Source organism: Syngnathus typhle, unplaced genomic scaffold (assembly GCF_033458585.1).
Source record: "Syngnathus typhle isolate RoL2023-S1 ecotype Sweden unplaced genomic scaffold, RoL_Styp_1.0 HiC_scaffold_157, whole genome shotgun sequence".
NCBI lineage: Eukaryota > Metazoa > Chordata > Actinopteri > Syngnathiformes > Syngnathidae > Syngnathus > Syngnathus typhle.
In genome coordinates, this window is record NW_026872063.1 from 113,119 (window position 1) to 132,813 (window position 19,695).

At 40.3% G+C, this 19,695-nt stretch overlaps 2 protein-coding genes across 4 annotated transcripts in view; one reads left to right on the plus strand and one right to left on the minus strand.

The window, feature by feature from the left end:
- The first annotated feature begins 195 nt into the window (after positions 1-195).
- LOC133148771 (4-hydroxyphenylpyruvate dioxygenase) lies at positions 196-4,353 on the plus strand. The gene is made up of 14 exons (XM_061271705.1): positions 196-275; positions 394-420; positions 537-599; positions 1,731-1,835; positions 1,915-1,957; positions 2,020-2,102; positions 2,337-2,426; positions 2,494-2,600; positions 2,736-2,813; positions 2,907-3,069; positions 3,140-3,211; positions 3,294-3,416; positions 3,483-3,599; positions 3,932-4,353. The coding sequence occupies exons 1-14, from the start codon at positions 273-275 to the stop codon at positions 4,043-4,045; spliced, it is 1,188 nt and encodes a 395-aa protein (XP_061127689.1). The 5' UTR covers positions 196-272; the 3' UTR covers positions 4,046-4,353.
- Positions 4,354-4,481: 128 nt separating this feature from the next.
- Positions 4,482-19,695, minus strand: part of LOC133148769 (E3 ubiquitin-protein ligase RNF43-like) — a 32,986-nt gene continuing 17,772 nt past the window's right edge. For all 3 annotated transcript variants that reach the window (XM_061271703.1, XM_061271702.1, XM_061271704.1), the window contains 7 exons: positions 9,187-9,261; positions 8,963-9,097; positions 8,703-8,804; positions 8,237-8,407; positions 8,046-8,148; positions 6,488-7,906; positions 4,482-6,405 (listed from right to left, as the gene is read on the minus strand). In XM_061271703.1, the coding sequence (XP_061127687.1) occupies positions 6,380-6,405; positions 6,488-7,906; positions 8,046-8,148; positions 8,237-8,407; positions 8,703-8,804; positions 8,963-9,097; positions 9,187-9,255 (2,025 nt within the window). In that variant the 5' untranslated portion in view covers positions 9,256-9,261 and the 3' untranslated portion in view covers positions 4,482-6,379. The remainder of the gene's footprint in view (positions 6,406-6,487; positions 7,907-8,045; positions 8,149-8,236; positions 8,408-8,702; positions 8,805-8,962; positions 9,098-9,186; positions 9,262-19,695) is intronic.

Genomic DNA, 19,695 nt, shown 5'->3' on the forward strand with positions numbered 1-19,695 from the left:
TACTGAAAAATCTATTGTTGACAGGTGTAATTGTAAGCATGAATGCAATTGACTGATGACTTGTGATTTGAACTGCGGATGGAAGGCAAAGGAGTGTAGTAGTTGAACTTGCTCCTCAAAAGAGACACTAAGAGGAGGTGGACACTGGACAGGTGGGTGTAGATACCCAATGACCAATCACAGCTTGCCATCAGGTCAGTACATATCAGCAGCAGAGACACAGATAGATGATTTTGATGTTACTCTCGTTGGACTGAGGCTCTAATTGCACCATGGTAAGATTATCATAGCCAATTAACATGATGCTGATAGAAATTGTAAATAACAATAGGAAATATACACTATGAAGAATTTGATGATGTTATAATAATTATTTGTTGTTTATTTTTTTAGACAAGCTACACTGATAAAGGGGAGAAGGTAAGTTAGTGTCAATTTTGAAGGCCGGATGGTACATTCAAGAATAAATGAAATGTAGCTAGTGATATCGCTGAAATATGCAAAAACAAAAATCACACCTATTTTGTCTTTTCTAGCATGAAAGGGGGAAATTTGTCAGGTTTCATCATGTCACTTTCTGGGTCGGCAATGCCAAACAGGTCAGTATGCAAATACACACATGCCATAAAACTATTTTTTTTTACTTCTCTGTACTGATATGATGAATTTGGATATGTAAAATGATACAAACTTTTTTCCCCGCGTAATAATAAATAGTAGCAGAGTAAACTAGATTGACATCATTTTCTATTGCAGCACAGTTTATGATTTGTTTGGGACAAAATTAAAATATGTGAAACCTACAGGCAAATTTTAAGCATTTCATTTATTCATATATTTTTACTGGCCTTCCTCCCACATTTCAAAACCAGAGATTTTAGGCTAATGGAAGACTGTGGTTGCTCATATGCCTTTTTTTTGTTGCCTCTCACTAAAAGCCAGAGATTGGCAGCAAAAAAACCCAACACAATTATTGTAATAATAATATAATAAATATTTTCTATTTTGTAAACATTTTGACAAAAACCTTTATGTTTAAATTATTAATATTCACATGAGTAAATATAGAATGCTCTAGAGGAGGGGTCACTGACAAGCTACTTCATGGGTACTGATTAAAATATTTGAAGGATACTTCTGAAATAACAATGTTGCTTATTTGGGGGTAAATCATTTCCTAATCCTCATTGGACCGGCTATCTTTGGTTTTGGTCCTGCGCTACAATACTGACCTTTGCACTACACTTTTTTTCAACAGTCAACTTTTTAAAAAGAATAACAACATAAGTTAGATGCATTTTTTTTTGACAATGCACAAATTAGAACAAGTCCATTCATTAATATCGCTCGCAGCGGACACTCCTTTATCATTTCTAACTACAAACTATGTAACAAATAAAGAAAAATGAAATTTTATTTCAAAATGTGGCCAGGATAGAAATATTTATAATTTTGCTGAATAGAAATGAGACATAAATAAAAATGAATTTTTCATTTCAAAATAAAAAAGAAAAAAAAATCAAAATACAAAAAAATGAAATATAATTTAATTTCAAAATATAAACAAATATATCTAAAATACCCCAAAAAATTGAAATAAATACAATTGAAATATAATTTTAAAATGCGGCCAGGATGCAAATATTGATCATTTTACTGGTTTGGCTAGGCTGAATAGAAATGAAACTGCGTTATCCACCATCAATATTATGAATTGGTTATGTCGACAGGCGGCATCCTTCTACTGTGACAAGATGGGCTTTGAGCCTCTGGCCTACAAGGGCTTGGAGACTGGCAGCCGAGAGCGAGTCTCCCATGTCATCAAGCAAGATAAGGTACAGGCAGCTTGAACATTTCCACTTTTTTAACTTTACATCCAGCCTCCATTTTGACCTTGCTCTCCACTCCAAACAGATCATATTTGCATTTGAATCTCCTCTCAATCCTGGAAATGAAGGCAAGAACCTTGACATCAAATATCAAATGTTTCTATAATAACATGATGTCATTTCCTGTCAGAGATGGGAGGTCACTTGATGAAGCACGGAGATGGAGCCAAAGACATCGCCTTCCAAGTGGAGGATTGTGACTACTTAATTAAGGTCCAATTCAATATTTTTGGAACATGACCACTTCACCATCTTCTCCATTCTGCTTGGACGAGTGCAGCCAGCTAAAAGGGCACTCGATTGAACTCGTTATCTACCCCAAGGTCAAAGCAGAGGTTTAGACAAACAAATAAAGAGCCGGACTCGTCACAGAAGTACAAACATTACAAGTTTGGAAGACAGTGGAGCTGCCAAACTTGACGACCAAAACATTTATTCCATTCTTAGACGGCCAAGCAGCGAGGAGCTGTCATTGTGAAGGATCCCTGGGTGGAGGAGGACATCCACGGGAGGGTCAAGTTTGCTGTGGTGCAGACGGTGCGTTAACAATCGCAAATTGACCTGGATGTATTTTTATGATAACACAATAATTCTCTGTTTGCAGTATGGAGATACGACACACACGTTTATTGAGTACCTGGCACCCTACAAAGGTCTTTTCCTACCTGGCTACAAAGAACCCATGTTTCGAGATCCACTCTTAGCCAAACTGTGAGTCTTTCATTGCTATCACGCCATTTGCAATCTCATTTGCAAAAAGTACAGTGGCTTGAGATAATCAAAAGGATGTCAGAGGTCATTCCACATGTTTGTTCAACTCAAGAATCAAGGTACTTCTGTTTTCAGCCCGCACGTAGGTTTGCGCTTCATCGATCACATAGTTGGTAACCAGCCAGATGAACAAATGGTGCCAATATCTGACTGGTAAGCACGTCCACATAGTTGACACAGCAATGTCCAAAGAACATTTTCCACTTGTGTCCTCACCGTAGTGAGGTCTTGTTTTTCACCCTCCAGGTATCAGAAGTGCTTGTTGTTCCATCGGTTCTGGTCCATAGATGACAAGCAGATCCACACGCAGTACAGTTCACTCAGGTCCATCGTGGTCACCAATTATGAAGAAACCATCAAGATGCCCATTAATGAACCTGCAGTGGGGAAAAAGAAGTCACAAATACAGGTGAGACCTAAAACAAGCGTTCAGCGCAGGAACAGGGTTTGATAGCCTCACTCTTCCTGTGCATATGCAGGAATATGTGGATTATAATGCTGGAGCGGGCGTTCAGCACATTGCCCTCAATACATCAAATATCATTCAAGCTGTGAGTGAGTGTTTTATTATCATCCAAATTTCTGCATGCGGTTTTTAAAATCAGCAAGTAAAAACAGGTTTTCTGTTTGAAGATTGTGAACCTGCGCGCCCGAGGGATGGAGTTCCTCTCAGCACCTGACACCTACTACGAAAGCCTAAGGGAGAAACTCAAAGCTGCCAAGATAAAAGTAAAGGAGGACCTCAACCGCTTGCAGGTGAGGAAATATTATTCGCCATTTTGCTGCCATCCTAATATGAATAACACTGAATTTCTTTTCAAGGAACTGAGAATCTTAGTTGACTTTGATGACAAGGGTTATCTCCTCCAAATCTTCACCAAACCTGTGCAGGATCGACCCACCCTATTCTTAGAGGTCATCCAGAGAAACAACCATTTTGTAAGTTGATAAACAAGCATTTCATAAAAGAGGTCAAGTTGCAACAATGTCATTTAAAAAAAAAAATGGCTGAACAGACTCAACACCTGTTTATGGTTGCCACCCACCGTGAGCACGATGCAACTTGTTAAAAGTTCAGTAAATCAACCAGACACAGATTCAAAGGTTTCCCGCGTCCCCGCAAGGGTTTGGCTCCTCCATTTGTGTTTGGGTTTTTTTTTCTCCGAAGGGCCAAGTGTCTTGCCAAGTCTGGGACACAATGTTAGAAAGTAACCTCCTCAATTTCATAATTAACCCAATTTTTCATCTATGTGTGTTTGCTCTCTCTTCAGGGATTTGGAGCAGGAAATTTCAAGTCCTTATTTGAGGCGATTGAAAAAGATCAAGACGCCAGAGGCAACCTGACCGCGGTGACCCCCGACGGCCAGGTTCAGGCCTTCTACTGATTCTGCCTAGCGACACATCTGAGAGGCGATTAATATCTTCCATAAAGCCAAACAGGAAGTGCCGGCTGTCTCCGAGTGTTTGGTGTGACTAGATGGCTAAGTAAAGATAGTCAGCCATTTTGACATTAACAACACTTGGAGCACATCATGTGTCCTATATGTAAAATATATTCCACATATAGGACTTGAGTAAATTCAGCCATGAATAAAAAAAAAAAAGCTGCTGCAATTTGAGCTTGTTCCCCAAAATACTGGTTAGAAGAAGCCAAAGCAGGGGTGGCAAAAATTAAAAATCAACTTGTATGACATCTTTTGAGGATATACGTCATAATTATTTCATCGTCCAACTACTACAATTTTTTACCAAAGAAGAAGATGCTAATCGCCACTAAAGCTAAAGTAAAGCTGGAATTACAACTCTTTCTATAGACACAGATATTTCAAAATAATTTATTTGCATATAATTGGAATGAAGACAGGTTGATACATTTGTGATGGCACTGGTTATTTTCCATAAAGAAAAAAAAAAAAAAAGAATTGGCCTATACAGAAACCACCCTTTCAAACCTGAACAAAATGGATAAATATATTAGTAAATAAATATATTAGTGACATGTCACTATATTGAAATGTTCTATTATACACTATTTGTTTTTGTTGTACTCTTTTTGTACACAAGTATCGAAAACATACTGATGGATCCCTTGGTGGTCTGGAGGGCTTTTTTTTTTTTTTTTGCACTCTATTTGAAAAGGCAGTGTAAGCTTAAAATTCTTGCAAAACACACACAAACAGAATTGTTTGAAATTGTGTGCTCTGCCTTTTTGGGGCTTATTTATACTTTTTTTTTTTATGTCATATTTTTTTATGTGCTTCACCCAAAGTGCTGCTTTTAATTCAGTCACGTCTACGGAAGAGGAAAAACCTGCCGTAGACAATAAAAGGCGCATGAATCCTTTAGCTAGGGAATATTAGTGTAGGACAATATTTGTGTTTTTTGCGCCAAAATTGATTACCACTTTCATTTTGCTTCAGTTGAACAAAGGGGGCGGTATTTAAAAAAAAAAAAAAAAAAAAAAAGGAAACATTGCAAATTCATTAAGGCACATACGAGACTCTGCTAAGTGCTACAAGTTACATTGCAATGCCCTGGAGCTTTAAGGGCACTAAAGTGTATCCGCAGTCAAACTGCCCTTTGTCAAAGTAAAATAAGGCACGTAGGGACAAAGTACTCCTACCGGACTCCAATGTAGCGCGGTAAACTGCAAATGTGGAGAAATAGGGTTGGTCATCGTGTGATTGAAGCTGTATGTGCAAAGGTCAAGTGTTGAGTGATTAAAAGGGTCGGGGAGATTCTCGGAGCTACCCATGCAGAAGATATCCATCAACGTTTGTGTCAGTTGATCGTTTTACAGTTTCAAAATATTATGTTACGAAATGAACTGAAAACTATTTGCTGATAAACATGTAAATAATTCCAAAACAAAAGCCATCATTTTTCAATTAAGGAGGAGCCCAACCAACCCCAACCCTCATTTTTTTTTTTTTTTTTTAGTATGGCCTAACATATTGACCGACTGCGATAACTGAATGTTTCCAATGTTTTCGAGGGTTACAACGCAGAACCATTTTTAGTAGCTTCAGTTGCTGGAGAAGTTAAGATCACCATAAAATTCCCTCTGAAGCAAAGTGCCAACGAGACGGTCGCTTGTCAAGTTGACAACACTGTTCAGTCATTTTGAAAAAAAGAAAATAAATCCCCCCCCCTAAAAAAGAAAAAAAGCTGCCATTATTGAAGTACTGTATTGAAAACAAGGCCCACGGAAGGCTCAGCAACCTTGTTGAACTTTTATCCCTCTGTCACATTAGAAACATTTTAAGATTGCGGGAGCTAGTTGAATGTGACAAAAAAAAAAAAACTACAGCAGTACCTTAAAAGAAAACCCTGTGTGTGAGGCAAGACAAAATCGGAGCTGAGGTAGGCTTAGTAGAAAGAAGTTTGAAGAAAATGAAAATTACGCAAAGGTACCATGGTGAGAAAATCAAATGTGAATTAGAAGAGGCCTGCACACATATCTGACCTCATGACTGTCAACAACCAGAACAAAGATCCCTTTCCCATTTTTTTTTTTCTCCTCCATATTTTCCCCATCAAAAAAAATAATTAATGAGACATTCTGGAGAGGGATCTTGTGAATTCTTGGGAGTTGTTGCTAAAGACTTTGCAAGCAGATTGACTACGTGGCAGCAGGCAAAGAGTGCGAGCAACTAAGACCATCATCCATTTGTGCCTCCTGTGTAGCAGCGTCATATTAGGGGAAAAAAAAAGTTCTCTCACACACCGGACTCCTCTTCAGATCCTGCCGACACATAAAAGAAAAATTCAATTTTCCCACAGACTTGGTCATAATGAATAAAAAAAAATAAAAAAAAGTCACCCACCCTGATTGTATATTTTTTGGCAGTATAAACAAATGTCTGTGTTGCGATCTGCAGTAAGGCCATGATGGGATGTGCAAGGAGGTCTCTCAATGGAGGTCTTGGTCCCCAGGAGCTGAGGCTCAGAGTGGGCCTCCTGCACCCGCTTTTGCCAGACAACTCCGGCACAGCAGGGCCAATCGTCTATACCTCCCGAGTCCAGAATGAGAGGTACAGGAAGGAGGGCGGGGTGAAGTTCAGGGGGAGAGCAGCAAAAGCCCGAGCCTTGGCCGAAGTGGATGCGGATGCTCCGATCATCCTGAAGGTCCAAGCTCTGGTGGAAGCGAACAGAAGGGTGATCTCGCACGCAGCTCCGCCCGAGAGCTGTGGGAGGGTGTCCCTGGTGGCAGCAGTGGGTTTGTAAATGTAAGGGCACCAGGACAGAAGGTCCCGAAGACGGGCTTGGGTCCTGATCCCGACCTTCTGCCCCAGCACTAGGCAGATGTGTACAGTCTGTTTTTTGGCACTGGCAGTGACTGGACTTAGGTGAGTCTTTATCCAAGACCAGGGTCGGAGGGGCGGCGGCTGTGCCGACTTCCTCATCCGAGCCTCTGTTTGGGCCCTGGCCGTGCTCCCCGTCCTCGTAGTGGTGGTGTCGATGGCGGTGGTAGTGAATGTGGCTAAACACGGCCCGCGGTTGCTCCTCAGGGCAGCCCACTTTGTTCACCACCGAATCCAGAGACCTAGGCCGGCTCTGGGCTTCCACTTCCACAGAACCCGGCCCAAAATACACAAACGGGTCGTAGTCGCTACTCAACGAGCTGCGAAAAGTGGACCAGCTGCCGTAAACTCCCTGCAGGGACACGTCGGTACAGTTCAGAACCGAGTCGCTGGAGGAGCCGTGGCACGGCCCGGAGCTAGAGTCACTCGCCGGCCCGTCGGCTAGATATCCACTGCGGTCCGTGTGGTAGCTGCCGCCGGAGCAGCTGCCCTCGTCCAGTCGGCCGTGGGGCGCCAGTCCACGACTTTGTGGGATGTGGTGCACTCTGGAGTTGGAGGCACTACGCTGAGCTGGACAAGATGAGCGATAGTTGTGACAGGACCGGCGGGGGGTGTAGTGGTGACTGGAAGGCCTGCAGTTACCCCCTGTCCTGTGGGGTCTCCTGGGACCTTCTGCCGGAAGGTGATAGCCACAAGGAGCGCCCAGCGGCCTGCTGCTGGTGAGCAAACGAAGCGTTTGGTTGTCCATGGGAGATGAGGAATTGTAGTGGCCGACTGAGGAGTACGAGCCCGAAGGTCCACGGGGATAGTGTGGCCTCATAGAGAAAGGGATGTCATGCTGGGGGAACGGGTGGTTTCGTGGGCTGCTGTAAGCTTGAGGGTGGAGGAAACGTTGCTCCGGACTGGATTGGAGTCGGTTCCTCTGGCCGTGCCTCTCAGCCCCTGTGGATGACAACAATATTTGGATTGATGTGCATTCTTAGCAAACGGATCCCAAATGATGTCAAAAGAAAAGAATTAAAAGTTCCCTGAGTGTGTCAATGAAGGATGCCATCTATTTTTGCGGTCAATAGATCCTCACCCATGATGTTGTGCATGCACAGAGGACAAGTGCGGTGCTGCAGCAGCCAGGGATCGACACAATCTTTATGAAACTCATGAGCGCAGGAGATGATCCTGAGATGCTTGGGTCCAAAAAAAAAAAAAATGGAAAGATGGATGTTTATAAATATATCTTAGGTGCCTTTTTTTCTTTTTCTTAATTCTTCTTACCTGGCCATCCTGGAACTCCTCCAGGCAGATAGCACATACTGGGGTGGAGTTGGAGCTGCTTGCTGAACCCCAGGCCCCACGGAGGCGCTGTGAGCTAGAGCAGCCTTGGGAGATGTAGGTTTTGGTCTCCAATCGACTGATTGCCCTCATGGTCTGTTGATGCACCGAGTCCTACATGACGGACGGTACAAGTTTAGGCGGTTTTTTTTTTGCCTGACTAGCAACATGCTGTTCTACCAGTGAGGACAAAGAGCAAGTTAGTGCATAGACCTTCATCAAATAAATAAATAAATAAATAAATAAATAAATAAATAAATAAATAAATAAATAAATAAATAAATAAATAAATAAATAAATAATAGACGATATAAAATTTAAATGAAATATATTAAATATAAATCAAATATATGAATAATATAAATAAATAAAATATATTAAATTTCAAATAAATACTGGTTTTACCTACCCAAGTTCTATTGGACTTGCACTTATAGCGGAAAGCAAAAATGAGGATGATGGTCACGACGGCCAAGACAATGGTGAGCAGGATACCCACGTCATAATGTGGCTGAAAATGCAGCAAATATTAATTATAAGACAGACTGTATCATGATTTAAAAACAAAAAAAATATAAAGGAAACATTCCTTGCAACCCTTCATAGACCCCCAACAAATGAAAAGTCTTGCAGCTGCATGTGTGTGTGCTTTTGTAAGCCAGTGCTTACCCATCTGGGCTGCTCCACCAAGATCTCAATTCGAACTTTAGCCTCCTCGTTCTTGTTGACCAGAGTCATCAACTCCTCCGCATCCTCAGCATACACCAGCACGACCGGGCGGGGAAGGGAGTCCGTTTCTCTCAGCTGAATGACAATTGTGCAAACCACAATGATGCAAAAATACCATCAAACTTTATTATCATTGCTTTGGCCCTGGGTGCCTTTAAACTCACCTCGGCAGCCGCGTTGTCGTCATCGCTGACATCAAAAATAACCGCCTGAGCTCCCTTTTCCAGTGCCATGCGGGCCTGCAAGAGAAAAGTTACATGGCCAGTTCAAATAATGTGTAAATATCATTACTATATGTAAATAAAGGTCTTTTTTTTTTATTATAACATATTGTTTCGATAGCATAAATCCCTCGGTCAATACTAAATACTCTAGCTCTTGTTAGGAAAAAAATAATAATACGACTGATTCTTATTATTATTAAATATAAAACAACTATTGCTCATATCCAGTATATTGAAGTGCCACTAGGTGGCAGTCTGGCAATATGAGCACATCCTCAACACATGTTCAGCTCTCCTTGTGTTCCTGGGAATCTCATGGTCACAGTACCAACTTGCTGCATGGCCAAAAAAAGTTCTCATAACGATGAAGAGCGTGACCAAGAGTGTGTGTGTTGGTTATGAGGAGTCATGCAGGCAGAATGATAGCAAACAGAGATGATTGTTCACACTTTAAAACTCAATTAAAGGCTCCATGTCTTTACAACTTTTTTCATTTTCTTCACACAACATTACAATCTAAAGGTAGTAGAGCCTTTAAAAAGCATTTATTTACAAATGCTTTGTATCATTGCATTTATACTTTATTTTATATTCTAGTTTAATGCTATTTATGGGAATTTGACAACAGAATTTTGGTACATTGAGTTAATTTAATTAAAGAACGTAATCCAGTCAGGTTTGCCCCGCCCCCAAAAGTGATCAAGAGGATTCAGTCAATTGCTAGGTAAAGGAAGTTTCCTGTATCAGATGCACCAATTTTGTTGATTTTCTTGTTGGATTCCTGTCTGGTTTTTCCCAAGCACTTACTTCGTGTTTACTCATTCCTCTGTCTGGCTCTCAAGTGAGAGCCTTTTATCCCAAAGCAGCTGCATGCTGCAGCTGAAAACATTGCTAAGAAAGCAATGAGAGCAGTTTTGGATGAAGGCGACAGGACAGGGAGAAAAAAAAAAGTAGAGAGCGTGAAAATAAAACTCCCCCTTTTCATCAGTATTTCATCACACGGCGGGCAAAACGAATCTGCAGTGCCGCCTACACATTCACAGAGCAGGCAGGCGGGTAAAAGCATCACTCAGTTGATCCATTTCACAAGTTAATGAAAAACCTCTTTTGTTGAGCGACAGCGTTGAACGCAGAACATTTTTTAACACTTCAAAAGCGGGGGAAAGTTAATACATGACAAGCAATGAACAGACGGTTCCTTTGTGCAGATGCGACGTTGTAAATGAACTCCTCCTACATTCGTGCCCTCTCAACAAGTTTAGAGTTTTGCAAAAACCAAAACAAATGAAGATTGACAGTACAATCTTTTCTGTGGAATCCAAATCGGGCGCCAGATTTATTTCCTTGTTTCATCAAAGCGGTAATTGTGGGACGTGCAGGGGCCAAGATGAGGTGCGGCCACATCGGTGGGAGAAAAAGAAAAAAAAAAAATAGAAAGCATGATCTTTAGAACTGGATTCACAATTCAGATAGACACTAAAGCAAATCCATCTAATCCATAAATCGCTAAGCTATACACAACCTGCTGAGACAACACAAATCCACCTGCTTCAAAAGACAATAAAATAAGTATGCTAAATTACAGATATCACTAAATAAGAGAATTAATCCATTAATATGGAGGCTTCCCTCAATTCAATTCAATTTGGGGGTATAGCATAACGTGGTCACAAACACAACACCCCGACATCCCTGCTGAGTGACGCAGCTGGAAATCACTTGAGAGATCTGATTACATGATTATAGGGGTTATATTTAATCTTTACGAGCGCAGAGGATACGCACAGTCATACGCTAACTAGACAAGTCAAAAAGAACCTCCGAGCAAGACTGATCGGAAGGAAAACAGACATCAAATAGTCGTCTTGGTGAATCACTATGGAGTTCAAAAATGAGAGCCTCTATTAATTTTATATGAGCACCGGATCAAATTTCTAGCTAATCTGTTTTATTCCAAGTAAATCTGAGGTCAGATAGGTTTTTTCTTGCTCAGTCACGTTTAAGCATGCATAAAGCACACAAAACAAAGTGAGCAAAGAACATTTGCTACATCTCAGTATGAGCAACACTCACTGGCTGTTTGCACTAATCATAGCTGCCATTGAGTAAACACCACTCCAGCCATTGATCTGCCCTCTCCTTCAGTGGGTGGCCCTCCTTGAGATCAGCCAGTGCGGTTTGTTGACATCCCTGCTGAATCAAGTGTCCACATGGTAAAATTGACCCGAGTGACAAAAGGATGTTTTTATTTTGCATTTACGGGGGCCAAGCTCATTCTTTGCATCACTTGAGACATTCAGTTATGCTTTAAAAAGCCAATGTACCGTATTTTACGGATTATAAGGCGCACCTAAAAACCTAAAATGTTCTCAAAACCCAACAGTGCGCGTTATAGTCCGGTGCGCCTTATATATGGACCGAATTCCTAAATTTCAACTGTCCCGAAGCATTGTGTCATGAAATCAATCATAAGTGGCCCGCTGAATTATGAATAAAAAAAGACTATGGATCATTATTTTGTGATTATAAAGTAATTTGTTGCGTCTGAAGTTTAAATCAAAAAGATAAAATGGAGAATGATTTGGATTAAAAATCTGACATGATGCATTAATGGTGCGCCTTATAGTTGGCTGCGCCTTATATAAGGACAAAGTTTTAAAATGGGCCATTCATCGATGGTGCGCCTTATAGTCCGGTGCGTCTTATAGTCGGGAAAACACGGTATTTTTTATTCACTTTCTTTAACTCTTCTGCATTTTTGGGAAGCTGCAACAGAATAAAAAAAATCAATTGATTTAAATGGAGATTATTTTTATTTTATTTTAATAGGAGAAGGAAATATAGCGCACCTCTTTAGGATTGAGCGTTCCTGTTAGTTTGATGACCTTGTTTTTATGCTGTAGTATATGTATATGTGTCTGCTCTCCTCTGCAGCTGTCCACTCTTCTCACATAAGACAACACAGGAAGTTCGAGTTAGTTCAAATATGCCAGTCAAAATTGTTATGTGTCAGTTTTACGTGTTTTTCTCCAACAATGAAATATTATTCATTTTACGGCACTTGTTCTTTTTTTTTTTTTTGCATTGCAATCTTGAAGATATTTACCCCCCCCCCCAAAACAAAAAAAAACAAAAAAAGGAACCACACTCATTACATTTTTTATAATCAATCAAGCAAAATGGTTGTTGTCAGGCCCACGTCAATTCTCTTTTCACTCTAAGTAGCCACATCATTCAGCGCATGGGCAAATTACACAGTGGAATCTTACGTGTGGCGCGACAAAGTGAGAGTGAAAAAAGGGCCTCCAAAAAAAAAAAAAAAAAAGGGAGAAAGGCCGAGAGGCGAGGGGGGGGAAGTGAGGCGTGCATGCTGTGGTGCTTCTGTTACATTAAAGTATCTAATGACAGAGTACAGAGCTGTGGGCCTGCAGGCCCGAGGCCGACTCTCCCTGCCCTGTCATTTCTCCCGAGCGGCTCGGCACACGGGAAGCATTACTGCGGCCCAGGGACACGCCGCTCGGCTAAATGAGGAGCAGACAGGGGTGTGGGCGAGTGGTGATGATAGCAGGGTTAACTGGCATTGAAAACAGGTGCAGTCTGCATTTACGCTGCGGACATTGTGTTTGACAAGGTATCCGCTTTAATGTAAAGAATTTGACCCACGACGGACACAAAAGTTCAAACCACCTGTAGTTTGCTTTCTCAGAATCAGTTTGTAAATATTGTTCTCCCTCACTTCACACCGTAAAAATTCCAAGCGTACCAAAACAGAAACCTCTTCTCTTATTGGTCACAAGAATGAAAAGAGGAAAAAAGCTTTGCCGATAAGTGAAGTGGAGGGAAACTAATAAGTTGAACAATTGGGAATTATTATGCAGGATATAAAGGCGGATGACTCAAGCACATCTTTAGCGTAGATGATGTGCTAACTGAGAGCATGTGAAACCAAGTCAACATGCTACATGTGGGTACGTCAACCTTATGCTAATCAAGCATAGTGGGATCTTCATATTAAAGGAGACGTCAAGCCCCAATTTATTTTTTTTAAATAATATGTTCTGTGCGGCTCAACGACTCAAAAACACTTTTCTGATTCATGTTTTGATTATGACATCACAGTTGCCTGATTATGTTCCATAAAACATGCTACAGATAAACTCACGTTATTAAAACGGTAACAATGGGTCTTTATTTTTTTACAGCCATTCCAGGTCAATGTTTTGTGAGCCAACCTGGTAATCATATGGATCAGAAGTGAGGACAAGCAACAATATGGACTAAATAATTATGAACTGACTATAAATGTCACAATAATGCTTTTAATTGACTTTTCCTCCGATGACTCAAACAAGCTACACACCATTGCACGGTTCACTTCAACAATTTCCCATTATACATTATTTCCACTATTAAAATAACAATCTGGTCTTGTCATAGGCAACCTTTTTATGACATGAATTGCTCCCCCAAGAATGACGTTCTCCCTATTAAAAATACTTCTTAACAATATAAAACCCTTTAGACACATAAGTAAAATATGACATCTCCTGTTAGATAATTTTGGAATTATTGTATATTTTCCCAATGTCCTTAAATGGGCATCATCAAAAATGTATGATGTAGTCATACTGCCGGACTTTAAGATTACAATAAATGATAACATTGAGTTTAATTCCCAGTGTGACCCCAATTTCTTCATACTCCTTCAGACCCCCGCATCTTCGTAATTAAATCAAGTGTGACAACATAAGTCTAACTGCACGACCAATTATTCTGCGAGTGTGTTCTGTGCCAGTTACCGACTGAGTGGCAGTTGAATTAGATGAAGGAGGGAAAGGTGCGGCCCTTCGAGGTATCCATTACTTACTTTGATGTGAGGCCACTGTAAAAAGGTAAGGGGGGGGGGGGGGGGGTTCGAACGTGAGGAGGAGGGGCCGAGCGGCATGTCGAGGCAGGTGAGCAGGTTCGACACTCTCGGGTAAAGTATTAAGCCTCAGGGGAGGATCTGAATCACATTCTCCTCCTACTTGTACTTCCCATTCATGAACATATTATTCCGAGACGGCGCCGCAAAAAAACAAATGTGTTCAAATGATTCACCTGATCTTGTTTGAACTCATTCAGTACTGAATCAAACTTCTCTTGCTAGTTGCAATGTGACACACATTTGAAATGCACAGCAAAAAAGGTGACAGCCAAATGCCACCTGACATGCAATCGCTTGCGTAACACGTCTGCGGAACATGAAAGCGGCGGACGGAAGGTGCCGCCAGCGTGTGGCGCAGATGCGACTGATGTTGATGCCAGCAAATATGTGATGATGGGCATGATTCCAAAAAACACACACACACACTTGCACTCAGATCCAATTTTAAACTTGGACTCTCTCACTATTATTTGTGATATGGAAAATTCATTTCAAATCTCAACAAATGAAAGTTATGTTTGAGTTGTGAGGGTCTCCTGTAATTTTAAATAAGCTGTCCAAACGTGAAATATGTCTAAAATTCTTCATGAGTATATACTTCTTTAATTATAGTGGGATTTGACTGCAATATATATAATTTGGAAAAACCACCTAGGTTACATGTCAAACAGAGCGATGTTAAATGCTTTGATCATGTGGGAATTATAAACACACCTTTTGGTTGCTTTTTTTTCTGCTCCCATAAAAAAAAAAAAATTATCTGATCCAATAGAGCAGGGGTGTCAAACCAATTTTTGTTACGGGCCAAAATGGTTAAAATATTTGAAAAAATTAATCACAAAATTCTATTTTTTGAACTATATTTTTAATTTCATATTGACACGTGAAATCGCCAGATAAAATGACGAGGCGGGCTGTATCTGGCCACCGGGCCTCGAGTTTGACACCTATGCACCAAATTCTAATTATAGAGTCTATAATTAGAATTTCTTCTAAATGTTGAGGGCAAACAGGAAGACCATCTTAATTTCTTTCACTTTTGTAACCGTCCGACACATTTTTGTCTGGGACTCCTAGTCAGGGAAGCCAATTAGAGAAGCTTTCCCGGCCGTTTGAGACGTAGATAATGTCCTTGTTTTCACAAAGCATCCTGTTATTTAATCAGGCCTGTAAGTGAGAGCCTGACACCCCCTCCTACAATGTTGAGCTACCTCCCTCCACTCCCGCCTGTCATTCCTGCCTTGAGCACTCCATCTCATTCAACAGCTCTTGTAAGCTTCCAGGAATTCATTCTTGGAATAGGCCATGCAGTAAGCCGTGTCTTTCTGCAGATCAAACACACAGACCGAACAGAGTGGCACACGCTGTCTGTAAACACGCACAGCATGACAACAACAAAGATGCCCAACTTCAACGCCGCCTTGCACAACTGCAATAACAGAAATCCAAGGTCAAAGACGACACCGCTTGATTTTCTATGTGCTGTAAAATGAAGATACCGGTTTACATCACTTCCTTCCTTGTGCAAAATATAGGTCACGGGGTTAGGAAGTATGTTTGGTTATTGTTTGGTGAGCTTTCAAGCAAAGTGGCAATTGTAAATTGAAACATCAACAAACGTCCTCCCACAACGAGTTGAGTCCAAAATACAAATTTGAAGATTCATTTTTGATGCAGCACCTCGATGTTCCAGGTATAAAAATCAATATGGATATGATGAAATATACAGGTGGAATGGCAAAGGTTGTATCAGGGGAAAAATAAAAAAATAAATGAAGGTGGACACATGTTTGAGGTGATACAATGGAGTCTTGAAAAAAACCATCTTCTCTTCTCTAAAGAGAGTTGCCAGCCAATCAGAACCACACAAATGTGACTTCCTCCACTCCACATAGGCTTACTATTTGTACTAAGAATCTTTTTGTCAAACTTTTGCTAAAAGTCGGTCGGTGGGGTGGAGCACTTGGCACGGACCTTCCTGAGTCACACTTTAAACAGGTTCATAGTGAAAGGGAGAGAAGCACTTTGTCTGCATTGTAATGGTTTGGACGCTTCATTTCCTGCCTGGGGAGGAACGTATTGGTAACGCTGTGTTTTCCGCCTAGTAGCAATGGGAACGTTCCCAGTGGTGAGGTTAGGAAAGAAAAAAAAAAAAAAAAGACAGCAAACAAGGCACATGTCAGTGAAGTGTGAAGGTGTGTCTGTCTTTTTTTATGAGAATTTTTCACTTAATCTCATAAAGGCACCATGAATAACCTCCATCTGTTTGTCAAGCAGTTCAAAAGAGGCTCCGCATGCCTCCACTTGCTGCCGTATAAAAACAACATTCTAATGCAGACCTTAAAGAGGGCCGGCGGCTCAGCTCGGCGTGTACAATGAGAAATGGGAGGTGGCAGACTGGTCGATTAAAAGTGTACATGGGAATGTGAGTGACAACAATGGGAAACAATAGAAGAGGTAAGGTGTGAAAGTGGAGAGGAAAGTTGACAGTAAACTTTGTAAAACAAATTGTGACCTGGTGAACTTTGACCTAGAACAGGGATGTCAAACTCTGTTTTTGTCACGTCATAATTTCCTCCATTATGACTGTCAACCCAAATAAATATAAATATATATAGGCTACACAACAAACTGTTGACTAACTAGTAAAAACAGTTCAAATTTTAATAATAAATATAAAAAAATAAATAAAAAATAATATAAATATTAAAAAAAAAACTAGCAACATCTCTATTTTTTTAAAAGTGAAGGCAATTTGTAATTGTAGTATTGACACAAAGTCAAGGCACAATTTATCTTCACAGGCCAAATATAATTCTACTGCTGGTCAAATTTGGCCCGCAGGCCATAGTTTGACACCCCTGACCTAGAAGAAAACGATTATTTAACTGAATCAAGTGACCGGAGCAGTAGATAACTAATTTCTTTTCCTCTTCTTCAAAAGAGGACATTTGCCTTTGTCATCATGAAAGGAATGTCCTGGCTAAAATATTGATTGTGGCTCCGGAGAAGTCATTTAAAGCCAGTTCTTCAAATCACAATAATAAAGAAAAAAAGCACAGACGGAACAAGCATTATTTTTTCTCATTCAGTAGCTTCTATGAATTTTTTCGGACTTGCAGTACATATTGCTGAGCCGCCAGATGAAAAACTGAAGACCAAAGGATGATACTGACTGAAGGTTCCAAGCTCACAAATGTGAGCTGCAAAAAAGAAAGTGACAACAGGAAATCTAAAATTGACAAAGATGAATACCAGTAAAATGAATCTCTTATTATGGCTACTCTTTTGGTCAAGTGTGTTATTGTCTGTCTTCTGTCTCTGTTTCGGCATATTACTCAGCTCTCTATTTTTAGGGTCTCATTTTCTTACAAACCTCTGCGGCCAGTGGCGACGACAGCCTGATGAAATCCCGACCCGTACGCACTCCCTTTGAAGAAACCAATGAGGGATGCGCCGCCCCAATAAGAAGGCCTTGAGATGCAAAGTCTGTATTCGGAAACATCTGTGTGTGTGTGAGAGTGAGTGAGTGATTGCCCTGTGTTTGGAGTAAATTAGAGTGGAGTTATCGTGCTAACGCTATATACGAAGATACCTCAAATGTCAGACTGTAAACAAAATTCTATTTTGTTACTAGGCTGCTTCCTCATTATAGCTTCTACCGTAAATGATTACTTATTAAATATATAATATAAATTATATAGAAGTATAATTATTCAGTTTTATCTCCCATGATTTTTTTTTTCCCATTGTTTTAATAAATCAAGTATAGCAAAAAACGAGATGGGAAAATACAGTTTGAATTTTGTTGAATTGAGTCTGATTGAATTGCATGTTTGTCATAAATCATTAGCCAAATTTGACATTTAAAATATGGTGATTTCAATGTAAAATATGCGGGCAATGGATTTAGAACATCCAAATATATATAAAAAATAATAATAAACCTGTATGAGTGTTTTGAAACGCAAGATCATTGTAAAATAACTGATTTGGAATTAATAGTCTTCAAAACGTCAGCTTTCCATTGATTAGATGTACATTTAAAAAAAATAAAAAATAAAATAAAAAGTTCCAAAGTATTTGTCCATCCACACAAACGCATGCAGGTGAAATTCCAAGTGCTTCTATTTTGGAAGAGTTACTTCCCACTGCATGGCACTGCAGACATCTCACTGTTTGTTTATAAAAGTTTTGTGGCGATGCTGACGGCAAACTCAACAAGACTCCAATAACTTTATAGAAGCTACAGAACGTTCTGTTTCAATGAGGTCGGGAAAAAAAAGGGAGAACAGTGTGAAAACATACTTCTGCTAGTCGCTTGCCAAGGAGAGAGAGCGAGGAATAAAAAAAATAAAAAAAGGCCCTAAGCAAAGAGAACATCATTTAGCATCAATGAGGAATAAATATTTAGCCCAACAATGGGAGGGGAGACCAAGACGATGTGTTCTGCTGCTAGCGTGCTGCGCGCACCTTTAGGCCAGAGAATTTTCCATTTATTGAAGGTGTCAGATGACTTGGGAGAGAGTGGCGTAGAGGTGCAGGCCCTCTGAAAATCACTCACACCTCGTTGATAGGAGTGATGACAGCAGCTGAACTGAACTAACCACAACAATGCTGCAGGTCCAAGTGACATCTGTTCAGTGTTGACCTGTAAGGCTTGCGATCTCTCCAAAATTGAATTGAGAGATGCTCAATATGCCGATCGATAGAAACAAGGATCATCTCAACTGCTATAATATTTGATTTTGTTCCCCTCTGGAATGCGTTTTCCCTCGAGACATTTTTCACATTGTTCGGCTACGGCCGATTTACCTCAACTGGTGACAAAACAAGTTTTCCAATAACTGCAAACGAGCAGTAAAGAGCTTTTGAATTTGGGTTTTAGCTTAGCTTCTCATGTTTGGGTGAGGGTAAAAGCTTAATCTCTTATCTAGGGGGTGTCCTTGGACTTGTAACATAGCAGATACTTGACAAGATGTCAAAACAACTCTGTGACTTTAATCTGAAACTCTGTTCAAGTTTACATGCATCTTCCTGTGCTTTTTTATTTTTCTCTGTAGACTCTTCATTCTACATTAAGCATGCATAGCTAGTTACCGTATTTTCCGCACTATGAGGCACACCGGATTATAAGGCGCACCTTCAATGAATGGCCCGTTTTAAAACTTTGTCCATATATAAGATACATATACATTTGGCCGGCGGGCCGGACTTTGGCCACGCCAGCTGTAGTGGCTCAATATTGGTCCATATATAAGGCGCACCTGATTATAAGGCGCACTGTCGGCTTTTGAGAAAATTTGAGGTTTTTAGGTGCACCTTATAGTGCGGAAAATACGGTAATTGAAAACGCTAATTGTCTTCCATATTTTTATTGTTGATATTTGTTAGTTAGCGGTGTTGAAGTCTCAGTGGAAATTACAGAAACAAAAACTTTTTGAGGTCATGTTAGTCATGTGGTACCTGTTTAGAAATGAGGATTTAAAAAAACAAAACAGAAGATGCCCACGGATCTGCCT